Source organism: Neophocaena asiaeorientalis, unplaced genomic scaffold, assembly GCF_003031525.2.
Source record: "Neophocaena asiaeorientalis asiaeorientalis breed wild unplaced genomic scaffold, Neophocaena_asiaeorientalis_V1.1 scaffold40, whole genome shotgun sequence".
Lineage (NCBI taxonomy): Eukaryota > Metazoa > Chordata > Mammalia > Artiodactyla > Phocoenidae > Neophocaena > Neophocaena asiaeorientalis.
Window position 1 is genome coordinate 1,847,745 of NW_020185335.1, and position 12,996 is coordinate 1,860,740.

Genomic DNA, 12,996 nt, shown 5'->3' on the forward strand with positions numbered 1-12,996 from the left:
AGAAATGACTGCCCTCACTAGAATATAAAGGAACAGAAATAACGGCAACCTTTAATATCCTTTTTTCCTATCAATCAATTTGGCAAAGATTTTCGTGGAAAATAATTCCCAGGGTTTGCAAACAATTACCGATAGGAAGGTTATTGGCCATTTGGAAAGGAAGCTGCCAATGCATATCAAGAACTGTAAAATTTTTCATTCTAGAATATAGTATTCCATAAAGGGTTAGGAAGATAGAAGAATTTAGTTCAAGATAAAGGTGACATTTCAAATTAACGAGGAGAGACTTTCATTTTTGGTGGTATTGAGGTCAGTAGGACCTGGAAGATCTCCAGTTATAAAAATATCTAAAAATGTTGGGTTAAATATAACAAAATATCTAACTGAGCTCCAAAGATAAAAATGGAATGCCCCAGGGGCCAAGCAATGAGAAGGACTGAAAACCAGAGGTATAGATGAGCTGACACTGCTGCCGCCCCAGGGGGGATTATCAATCTGAATAATCTAAGGCTCCCGGTTTATAATGTCGAGGTGGGAACAGGACATCAAGCCTATTGTCTGTGTGTGTGGGAGGGCAAGTTGAACCTGAGTCTCCAGTGTAGCTGGGATCTTTGAAAGTCTAAACCTTGAGTGGCAATAGCTTCTAATATTGAGACAATCGCATCCTTGCCTGACTTAACTCTTGCAAAGGCCAATATCAAGAGGAGGTCTTGGGGCTTCCCTGTTGGCACAGTGGTTGAGAGTTCGCCTGCCGATGCAGGGGACGCGGGTTCGTGCCCCGGTCCAGGAGGATCCCACATGCCATGGAGCGGCTGGGCCCGTGAGCCATGGCCGCTGAGCCTGTGCGTCCGGAGCCTGTGCTCCACAACAGGAGAGGCCACAACAGTGAGAGGCCCGCGTAACGCAAAATAAATAAATAAATAAATAAGAGGAGGTCTTAATCGCTGAGATTCTTTCCATCTGGAGAACCATTGCTGTAACACTCAGTTGACTCCCTGTGTCACCTCTCAAGCAGGATATGTTGTTCTGACAGCTGGTCTGAACTCCAAGAGGTTGTCAAAATAAGACATATTTGTGTTGTCTCTTCTCCCTATAGTCTATTATTTGATCAATTGGCAGGTTTATCAGTGTTTGAAATGTGATTCTTCCTCTAGGAAATTATCCCACAAATTACAGGATACTCATAAAAATTCCCAATCATAAATAATGTGTGTTCAATATGATTTATTTGTAATAGAAAGAAACATTGGAAGCTGCCGCATAGCCAACAACAGTGGAATGGTTAACTGAACACTATGTAGCCATTAAAAGGAATTAAGTTGATCTCTATGTACGAAAATGGAAAGAATGGCCACACAACATATAATTAAGACTTTTTAAAAAGCAAGCTATATAATCATTAGAGAAATGCAAATCAAAACTACAATGAGGTATCACCTCACACCAGTCAGAATGGCCATCATAAAAAAATCTACAAACAATAAATGCTGGAGAGGGTGTGGAGAAAAGGAAACCCTCCTACACTGTTTGTGTGAATGTAAATTGATACAGCCACTATGGAGAACAGTATGGAGGTTCCTTAAAAAACTACAAATAGAACTACCATACGACCCAGCAATCTCACTACTGGGCATATACCCTGAGAAAACGGTAATTCAAAAAGAGTCATGTACCACAATGTTCATTGCAGTACTACTTACAGTAGCCAGGACATGGAAGCAACCGAGGTGTCCATAGACAGATGAACGGATAAAGAAGATGTGGCACATATAATTATACAGCAGAAACTAACACACCATTGTGAAGCAATTATTCTCCAATAAAGATGTAAAAAAAAAAAAAAAGCAAGCTACAGAACATTATTCAATAGAAATGGATGCAAACCACATAGTTATTTTAAATTTTCTAATAGAAATATTTTTAAATGTCAAAATAAATAGATGAAATTATTATTATTATTATTTTTTTTTTTTTTTTTGCGGTACGCGGGCTTCTCACTGCTGTGGCCTCTCCCGCAGCAGAGCACAGGCTCCGGACGCGCAGGCCCAGTGGCCATGGCTCACGGGCCCAGCTGCTCCACGGCACGTGGGATCCTCCCCGACTGGGGCACGAACTCGCATCCCCTGCATCGGCAGGCGGACTCTCAACCACTGCGCCACCAGGGAAGCCCAGATGAAATTAATTTTAATAGCATACTTTATTTCACTCAATAGATTCAAATATTATTTAAGCATGTAATCAGTATAAAACTATTGATGAGATATTTTACTTTACAGTATTTATATGTCTTTGAAACCTGATGTATATTTTACACCAACAATACATCTCAATTCAGACAAAGCACATTTCAAGTACTCAATAGCCACTTATGAATAGTGGCTACAATAAGAGACAGTGCAGCTTCAGAATAAACATATAGTATATATATAATTTTGAACAACTCCAAAACCAGGTGTACAAGTATTGTGTAGACACTGAAGACACTTGGAAAGATAACCAAGAAATGGCTCAACGGGCTATCTCTATGGAATGGGATTATGGGGAAAGAAGGTATTAAGGGTTTAGTTCATAAACATCTAAATTTGAATTTATTATATGATGATATATTATACTTTAATTATTAGGAGAGTAAAAGTAAAAGCAAAATGTTTATTGTCTTCAATTCAGTAAGTTAATGTATAGTAAAATTTATCTTAAGGAGATAGTAAAGTGTATGAACCGATATGTACATAAAATGATACTCTTGGCAGCATTTCTTACAATGATAAAAACTAGACTCCACATTATGTCCAACAATAGGAAAATTATTCAATAAATTCTGGTACTTCTCTATGATGGAATGTTTTTCATAACATGGGAAAATATCCATGATATAATTAAAAAATTCACAATGCAAACACTGTCCATAACATGGCCCAGCAGCTCTATGCCAAGGTACATACCCAAGAGAATTGAAAACATATGTTCACACAAAAACCTGTATACAAATATTAATAGCAGCATTATTCATAATAGCCAAAAAATGGAAACAACCCAAATGGCCAGCAGCTGGTGAATGGATGAACAAATGAAGTATATCCACACAATGGACTATTTTCCAGCCATAAAAAGGAATGAAGTACTGATACACACTACAACATGGATGAACTTTGAAAAATATTTGCCAAGTGAAAGAAGTCAGACACAAAAGATAACATATTGGGGCTTCCCTGGTGGCGCAGTGGTTGAGAGTCCGCCTGCCGATGCAGGGGACACGGGTTCGTGCCCCGGTCTGGGAAGATCCCACATGCCGTGGAGCGGCTGGGCCCGTGAGCCGTGGCCGCTGAGTCTGCGCGTCCGGAGCCTGTGCTCCGCAACGGGAGAGGCCACAACAGGGAAAGGCCCGCGTACCGCCAAAAAAAAAAAAAAAAAAGATATAATTCCATTTGTTTGAAACGTCAGGAATAGGCAAATCCATGGAGACAGAAAGTAGTGGTTGTGGGAGACTGGCAGGCGGGAAGTGGGGAGGGGCTAGTTCGTGGGTATGGAGTTTCTCTCTGGAGCAATGAAAACGCCTTGGAATTAGATGGTGGTGATGGTTGCACAATGTTGTGAATGAATTAAAAAAATCACTGAATCCTACACTTTGAAATGGTGAACTTTATGTTATATAAATTTTATCTCAATTTTAAAACTATCTATATAGAACAAGATCCAAACTTTGTGGGGGAAAAGTAAGACTAATGTATTAAGAGTGGTGGTGGATTATAAATGCTTTTAATTTTTTCTGATTTTCTCCAGCACATACATGTTATATTTTACATGTTATATTTTAAATGGCGGCGGTGGTGGAATAAAAGCATTTAGGAAAGAGTGGTCTTCTCTCTTGACAAAATCTGTGTGCTTTGGAAATAACACCATGTTCTCACTTGGCAACTTAACCAAGGGCAGTCCGTCCAGCCTGTGAAGTATACTTCTTTCTGTATAATGTTTCACTGCATTTAGTAAAACAAGCCATTCACCTTTTGCTATAGGGTGCCGAAGAGCAGAGCTGACTTAAGCCTTTCCTTTTCTGTCTTTTTAGATGTTGTAGACATAGCTTTTTGAAGCAGAGCAGTCTGGATTAGCTAGCTCAGGGCTCAGAGCTTCAGAACCTAAATTCTCTTTGACCTGACTGGCTTTCTGCCCTTACCTGGTGCTTCTGCTTCTCCACTGGTGAGATGAAGTGGTAAATGCTCACTTCACTGGAGTGGGGAAGAGAATGCATTAGGTAAGTCTTTCAAAGCACTAAGAGATAGAAGGACCAGAGAAATAAAAGGTTATTCAACCCCACTGGAGACTCAAATCACCGATAAGCAGCTGGAGAAGATGGAGCTTATGTAACAACTCTTTGTCTCTCAATAAATAAACAGATAGGATCTGAGTCATGGGGTCACTGAGGCTCCTCTTAACCCTTGGGTGGGTGGTACTTTTCATAGGCTCAGAGGAATGCTGAGATCTCTGCTGTGCTTGCTTAGCAAAGTTTTTTATTTAGATCTCACCTGACATCTTATTTTTCCAGTAGCTCCACAACAGGAAAATGAAGGAGAATTCACAATTGCACAGGTTTTGGTTGCCTTGGAGACCGTGTACTTTTAAGATATTTATGGAGGAAGCCTTAGTTTACTCTAACTGTGCAGTGTGTTCCAGCTGGAGTAGAACTTTGTGGACTGACAAGGAAAGGAGCCCAAGATGTAGGAAGTAAATAAGCATGCTGCCCCACAAGTTGTAGAGCATGATCTCAGCTGTGTTTTGAAAATACATAAAATTCTGTAACTATGTATCTCTCATCTAATCTATCATCTATCTATCTATCTATCTATCATCTATAGATCAATTGATCTACTATCATCTATCCATCTTGGTGAATGGATAGAAATGGCCAAATCATTACAACCGCCTGGCCCTGGGAGTGAGAATGGAACATACAGATAGCAAGACTCTCACTTTTTACTCTATACGTTTCTGTACTATTGAAATTTTAATAGGTTGTTTTGTAACAAAAAAGTTTTAACAAAAGTTACCAACTCTAATCCTAACTACCTCTCTGACAGTCCTTTCAAACATCTCACAAAGTACGCGGAAAGAGTTAACACAGAGCCAGTTCAAATTCCTGATTTGGTGGTGGAGGTGGAGGCAGGGTTAGAGGTAAAAAGAAGCAAAAAGTGGGGAGGGGAGGGAAGAGGAGGGCTGGCTGCTCAGTTCTCACCTGAACCAATAGCATGAAAGTTTCAGGCCCAACGCCCATTTGTGGGACTATTTCAGGAGTCAGAGGTTGCATCTGAATTCACTGTCACCGTAACTTCCCAAAGAACTAAGACGACTTCCTGGTTTGGCTACTTGGAAGCTGCTTCTCCTTTACCCAGAAGGTAAAATCTCAAGCCTCAGCTAATCTGGTGACGGTGATTTGGAATGCGCACTTTTTTCTTTGTGGTGTATTGACTTCTTTATCCACAGGACAGTAAGATGCTTATGGAATAGGGCTTTATTTTTACTAGTGACGATATTAACACTAAATTTCTAACAATGTTGGAATGGTTCTTCCTGGTTCTTCTTTGCACAGGACAAGACACAGTCTGTTGAAGTGTTAGGGAAGGGAAGGAACACATATGCTTTCATTGTTTAACAGTTCTCATGTCATTTTTCCTTGGTTTCACTGAGAGCATGGTTAAATTTTCATGGGGATTACAGTTGCACACAGCGAATCTCACAGTAGGTAAGTATTTGATGGAACGCTCTCAGCTAATATTGTAGAATGGGCTCTTGCTTATTTTCCGTCTCAGGGAAAAGTCTTAAAACTTCCCACATTCATAACAAAGCTACTTTACACGAGAAAGGAGTTTGGAAAGAGATGTCTGGTGAAATCACCCCAATGTTTTGGTCCAACTGTAGCCCCCCCAGGATGATGTCTGTTCTTAGTGTCACAGCGACCCCTTTTTTTCCCCATAGTCTTTGTTAGTGATGGACCCATACATGATTCAGTTGCACGACCATGGCAACCTCCCCTCAGTGCTGGATGTGCATGTCAACATCCCTGGGAGAAGCTCTGTGCCGGGAAAAATGAAAGGCAGGAAGGCCAGATGGTCCGTGAGGCCCTCGGACATGTCCAACAAAACTTTCAATCCCATCCGGGCCATTGTGGACAGCATGAAGGTGAAGCCAAATCCAAACAAGACCATGATTGCTCTGTCAATTGGTGAGTTGGAGACACTTGACCGAGAGGCAGGCATTGTTCCTCCCACCCCCATCCTCATGGGTTGGTTGGAGAGGATGGAAGTGGAGGGTGGGTCTGAGCACAGGGCATGGAAGAATAACCTCTTGGCGGTTCTTTTTTTTTTTTCCCATGAAAAGGGGACCCTACTGTGTTTGGAAACCTGCCTACAGATCCTGAAGTTACCCAAGCAATAAAAGATGCCCTTGACTCGGGGAAGTATAACGGCTATGCCCCCTCCACTGGTAAATTCCTCCTGAGACTCTAATCTGGTGGCTTCCAAATCTTTAGTGCTTTTTTTTTTTTTTTTTAATTTTTTTTTAGCCTCTCACTATCGCGGCCTCTCTTGTTGCGGAGCACAGGCTCCAGACGCGCAGGCTCAGTAGTTGTGGCTCACGGGCCTAGTTGCTCCGCGGCATGTGGGATCTTCCCAGACCAGGGTTTGAACCCATGTCCCCTGCATTGGCAGGCAGATGCTCAACCACTGCGCCACCAGGGAAGCCCAGTGCTCTTCTAATAGGAATACATTTCTAGCATTCTTCTTTGCTTTCCTGATGCATAATTCCTAAGGAGAAGCTAAGATAAAATGGCTGTTGGATTTGGGGAAAGGGGTCTCAGCATGCTTAACCTCAAGCCATCAAGGTCTAACTTCTTTCCTGGCTTCCTCTGGCATTATGGCACCTCCCTGCTCTAGGTTCCCATTACATACTTATTTCTCAAATAACACTCCTATTCTATCATCGCTAATTCTAAACGGAGGCCTTGAGTTTAGCTGCACCTGCTTCTTTACAAAGCCCTCTAGCTCCTAAATTAATTTAATTACTGCCCTGTGTAAATAGCTTCTTGGCCTTATTTCTCCTTCTCTACACATTCAGGGTTTAATTTAATTATGGTCCTAATCACACTCTCAATGTAATTGTGCTTGTTTCAAGGCAAAAACAAAAAACAAAACCCATAAAACCAAGAACAGCAAAGAATGAGCTGCCCTACTGGAGGATAGAAGGTTTGTTTAGGACAGAAAGGAATTATTCTTAGGTTTAGGTTTAACTCTCTCCATCTATTAAACATTTCTACCCTAAACATTTTGGTAAAATAAATGATTCCTTGACTTTGTTTCAGTGTTGCACATTTCCCCACTGTGTATATGTGCTCATAGAAACATATTCTTTTTTTTTTTTTTTTTTTTGCGGTACGCGGGCTTCTCACTGTTGCGGCCTCTCCCGTTGCGGAGCACAGGCTCCGGACGCACAGGCTCAGCGGCCATGGCTCACGGGCCCAGCCGCTCCGCGGCATGTGGGATCTTCCCAGACCGGGGCACGAACCCGTGTCCCCTGCATCGGCAGGCGGACTCTCAACCACTGCGCCACCAGGGAAGCCCTAGAAACATAGTCTTAATGCAGAATAAAAATCCAGTTTCATGCTAAAATAGAATTGTAAAAACACTTTAAAGAGATATTAGGGATGTGATTTTTAGGTTGATTATTTACATTTTATGAAGTTTCATAAATAAAAATCAAAACAAAATAACACCAAAAGTTAAGTTGTAAAAAAAGTTTATACATAATGGAAAAGAATATGAAAAAGGATGTATATATGTGTAACTTAAATCACTTTGCTGTACAGCAGAAATTAACACAGCATTGTAAATCAACTATACTTCAATAAAAGTTTTTAAAAGTTTATAATGACTTTTATATCCAAAGTATTAGGAAACTGACTTAACCTGAAAACCCAAAACCAAGTCTCCATTTGACAAAATGCAAAGGATATGAACACTTCATGCCAAAGGAAACGCAGATAATAATATATATCTAGAAAATACTCTTCTTTATTAGTAATTAAGGAAGTGCTAATTTGTATAACATCAAGAGACCTATCTCTACCTATTAATTTAACAAACATTAGGAAATACTGCCTCTAGTCTTGGTAACTGAAGACAATCTTTCTGGAGAGCAATTTTGTAAAACATAATAATTTGTATGAAACTGTCTATACTTCAAGCTTGTAAACCAACATTTGGAACTATTGTATGAGAATATAATTTAAAAGAAAAAAATTTTAATTTCAATATAATTTTAAAAATTTATTTTAATTTATATTATTTATTTTTGGCTGTGTTGGGTCTTCCTTGCTGCTCACGGGCTTTCTCCAGTTGCGGACAGCGGGGGCCACTCCTCACCGCGGTGGCCCCCCTCCCCCCGCTGCAGAGCATGGGCTCCAGGCACAGGGCCTCAGCAGCTGTGGCACATGGGCTCAGCAGTTGTGGCTTGCAAGCCCCAGAGCACAGGCTCAGCAGTTGTGGCGCATGGGCCGGTTGCTCTCCGGCACGTGGGATCCTCGCGGACCAGGGCTTGAACCCATGTCCCCTGCACTGGCAGGCAGACTCTCAACCACTCCGCCACCAGGCAAGTCCATCAATATAAGTTAAAAGGAAAAATACTAATACGTATACAGTACAATGTGAAAAAGTTAAAATGGACCCAAGGTAATGAATTCACTAATTACAAGTTTTCAAAAAATATAATACCTGGGGCTTCCCTGGTGGTGCAGTGGTTGAGAGTCCGCCTGCCGATGCAGGGGACGCGGGTTCGTGCCCCGGTCCGGGAAGATCCCACATGCCGCGGAGCGGCTGGGCCCGTGGGCCATGGCCCCTGAGCCTGCGCGTCTGGAGCCTGTGCTCCGCAACGGGAGAGGGCACAACAGTGAGAGGCCCGCGTACCGCAAAAAACACACACACACACACACACACACACACACACACAAAAATATATATATATATATAAAATACCTGGAAGGGATTTAGGAATAATCTAAATCCTAACTAATCTCATCCTATTTTAGATTATTTAATCTAAATTTTAGATTAAATAATCTAAAATAAAATAAAACATATCACAGTAACCAAGATGCTGCAGAGTATTTTATAGTTTGGGGAACTCTTTTTGTTATTATTTATATATTTGTGCTCATTATAAAATTGTAAGATATAAAGTTAATCTCCTTTATCTATAGTGACAGAGAGCTAAACTAAATTGTATGTGCTCTGAGCTGGGGCAGAAGGTAGCCTCGAGGCCCTGTTGACTTAAGGGCAAAGCTGTCAGTTGTGGAATGAACACTTCCAGCTTCCTCATTCTGCTCTCTTCTCTCAGGGTACTTATCGAGTCGGGAGGAGGTTGCTTCTTATTACCACTGTCCTGAGGCACCCCTGGAAGCTAAGGTGAGCCCTAGAAAAGGAACCAGCTTGGGAACAGTATTGGGCAAACTCTACCCTTTTCCTTGTTTCTGTTCCATGAGGAATAAGGGTTTCAAGTGGAACAAAAACTAAGGATAATTTCCCTTTGGCAATTCGAGGACTTTTCATACGGGGAGGCCACTAATCAGTGATTATATTTAATGTCATTATAGTATGATAATAACGTTGCATACAACTCGTATAGTGTCTGTCTCAAGGAGGCTTAAAGGACTCAGAGGTCACCCTATATTTTGCTTCTCTGCAAAAGATCATTGAAAAACAATAATTCATAAACATCAAATAATTGAAATTTTTAATTTTACCAATAGGTCTTTTATGAATCTGTAGCTTCCTTCACTGCCCTTAAGGTCACTTAGATGGGAAGATAGAGCTTCCATGGCATACTGGATGGATGGCAGGGCCAAGTTTAAATGCTACCCTCTGCTCTGTTGTCCACTGGGTGGGGGTCAATATTTCTTAACATTAAGAGGTGCCCTATATCTGTCTTTCAGAAGACAGTCAGGTTTCAAATCTCTGGTCAAAAGTAAATAAATAACCAGGTGAAAAAGTCCAAGGTCATCATGATCTCTCGTGGAGGTCTGCTGAGTCACAACCAAGCCGTCCTTTTTTAAGTGATTTATTTCTCTTAAGTGGCCAACATTTTCAACAACTTTTAGATATGCACATATGTAAACATATTCACTTCTTTCAATTTTGGCTTTGTACAGTCCCCACTACTTTACATGGAGTTTGTAAAAATAAGGTTTTTTTTGCTTCCCACTCATTCATCTGATAACCTCTTTGCTCCTGTTGCTGTTGGAACCCCTAACAAAATGAAACTTTTCTGTTCTTTACAGGATGTCATTCTAACAAGTGGCTGCAGTCAGGCTATTGAACTTTGTTTAGCTGTGCTGGCCAACCCAGGGCAAAACATCCTAGTTCCCAGACCTGGCTTCTCTCTCTACAGGACTCTGGCTGAATCTATGGGAATCGAGGTCAAACCCTACAATTTATTGGTAAATGACTTTTAAATTTTAGACACAAGAGCTCAATTACTACTTCATAAAAATATATGACCATTATCTTAGCAGAGAAAGATCTGGAAGTGGGTGGTCAAGGCCACAGGCACATTTTGTTATTTACATTATATTTTTGAGTGAAGTGAGTAGTCCTACATTTTTCAGAATCATCTTAGTCTCCCCCTTTTTTCCTCCCCAGCCAGAGAAGTTTTGGGAAATTGACCTGAAACAACTGGAATCTCTGATTGATGAAAAGACGGCTTGTCTCGTTGTCAATAATCCATCAAACCCTTGTGGGTCAGTGTTCAGTAGAAGTCATCTGCAGAAAATTTTGGCAGGTGAGTCCAGCAGACTTCACTTGACAGGGGAGAGGATGGGGATGGAATCCTTCAGATGTTTCATGGAACGAGAAAGGAGTCCTTCACTAAGTTCCAAGCCTCGGATGGAGGTGGGAGGGCTCCACTGGGGTCTCTAGTGAGTGGTGTGCCCCTGGAAAGGTAGGAATTTCCTGAAAGAAGGATAAAAAGAGGAACTACTTGCCTCTTCACCACTCCCATCATGTGGAAGAGAGGGTTTGAAATATCTAGTTAATTAAAGAGCAAATTTAGGCTCTGTACCCTGGAAGAGTATAAGAAGAGTTTATAGTTCTTAAAGAGGAAGATGAAACATACAAACATGAAATGCAAAATATCATAAGCCCAGGTAAATATTAAATGCTAAGGCAATTCACATTAAAAATGATTTCAGCATGTTTCTCTTATTTTCAGTGGCTGCAAGGCAGTGTGTCCCCATCTTAGCTGATGAGATCTATGGAGACATGGTGAGTCTTGGGTAGGATGCATCACTGCCATATTCTCAATCCCAAATTACCTCATGGCACCTTTAGATGTGGCACCTAGAATAATCAGAAGCAAATCCTAACCATTTCAGTACAGCACTAATCAGTAGTATCCCTGTGCTCTAAACAGATATACAGATAACCAGCCCTTAGCCAGTTTTCCAAGATCCAAAAAGCTATAAAAATCTGCAGATTTTTGGAATTCATTTGGTGGCAAAACCTGACTTGGCCTGATATAAAGCTATTTGTAAATCTTTATTTATCTCACTTATGGATCTATATAAGAGTGTAAGGAAAGGGGCGGAACAGTTACTGTGCTTGATATAAAGCTATTTGTAAATCTTTATGTATCTCACTTATGGATCTATATAAGGGTGTAAGTAAAGGGGCAGAACAGTTACTGTGCTTGATATAAAGCTATTTGTAAATCTTTATGTATCTCACTTATGGATCTATATAAGGGTGTAAGGAAAGGGGTGGAACAGTTACTGTGCTTGATTAGGAGTGCTGTCCCCGATTGGCCTGCAGCTGTTATATAGTATAAGGTACATGTGCTATATAACCTTTCTAAAATCCAAACAGTTCTACATTTTGCAACACACTTGAGCCCAGGAATTTCACATAAGGGATTATGGACCCATACATTATTGTGAAATCTGTAACTCCAACAGTCATTCATTCCCTAGAGCCAAGGGTTGTACCTATTACTGGGCTGGGGTCAGTTTCCTCATTTTAGGCTTCCTTTAATCTAGACTAGATACTGGGTTAAATGTATTTGGGTGTCCCCTCTGAAGCCTCTTGAGATCCCAATCACGCTTCAGGGTAGGAATGAGCCCGTAAATCTGAGACCCTGTCCCTAGTGATATAAGGAAAATTTTGCAAGGCATGGGATTCGGAGGAAAGTAAACCAGAACACAACTGTAACAAGCACCTCTTCTCCTCAGGTGTTTTCAGATTCCAAATTTGAGCCTTTAGCCACCCTCAGTAGCAACGTCCCCATTCTGTCCTGTGGAGGGCTGGCCAAGCGCTGGCTGGTTCCTGGCTGGAGGATGGGCTGGATCCTCATCCATGACCGAAGAGATATTTTTGGCAATGAGGTGAGAGCAATGTGGTGAAATAATATGTCTAATTTAGGGGTGATTATATTTATATATTTTTTCTAAATATTTATTTATTTACTTTGCATGCACAGTGGTAAGGAGGTAAGGAGTTTATTTCTTTCTTTTTGGCCCTGTAGTTCCGTGTGCCTGGAAAGACGCTGGATACAGACAGTACTAGTTATTCCTCTCCAAAACTCAGTTTTTCTGTCTTGGTGAGGAAGTTCCATCCACCTCCAATTTTAGTACCACAAAAAAGGGAACAATAGCAGTAATGATACCTAATACTGTTTGTGGGATTACAATGTGCCAGTGCTTTATGCACTTTATGTCAATTTAATTATCCTAACAACCCTGTGAGGCCAGTATTAGTATTACCTCCATTTCACAAGTAAGAAATATGAGACACAGAGAGGTTGTATAATTTGCCCAGAGTCACACAGCCAGTGCACGGCAGAGCTGGGCTACAAACCTAGGTGGTCTGATCTAAGAATGACACGAGGTACCATCACTTCTCCAGAGATTAAAAACTTGATAGAGGGCTTCCCTGGTGGCACAGTGGTTGAGAGTCCCCCTGCCGA

The 12,996-nt window shown here is 41.1% G+C and overlaps 1 protein-coding gene across 2 annotated transcripts in view; it reads left to right on the top strand.

Annotated features, from left to right (window-relative positions):
- Positions 1-5,326: 5,326 nt before the first annotated feature.
- TAT (tyrosine aminotransferase) overlaps positions 5,327-12,996 on the top strand; it is an 11,441-nt gene continuing 3,771 nt past the window's right edge. The window contains exons 1-8 of one of the 2 annotated variants that reach the window (XM_024735735.1): positions 5,327-5,387; positions 6,001-6,214; positions 6,370-6,474; positions 9,379-9,446; positions 10,319-10,477; positions 10,680-10,818; positions 11,248-11,300; positions 12,263-12,415. In XM_024735735.1, coding sequence (XP_024591503.1) covers positions 6,079-6,214; positions 6,370-6,474; positions 9,379-9,446; positions 10,319-10,477; positions 10,680-10,818; positions 11,248-11,300; positions 12,263-12,415 — 813 coding nt within the window. In that variant the 5' untranslated portion in view covers positions 5,327-5,387; positions 6,001-6,078. Of the gene's footprint in view, positions 5,388-5,979; positions 6,215-6,369; positions 6,475-9,378; positions 9,447-10,318; positions 10,478-10,679; positions 10,819-11,247; positions 11,301-12,262; positions 12,416-12,996 lie in introns of those variants that run through there. The other variant, XM_024735734.1, reaches the window with a different exon arrangement.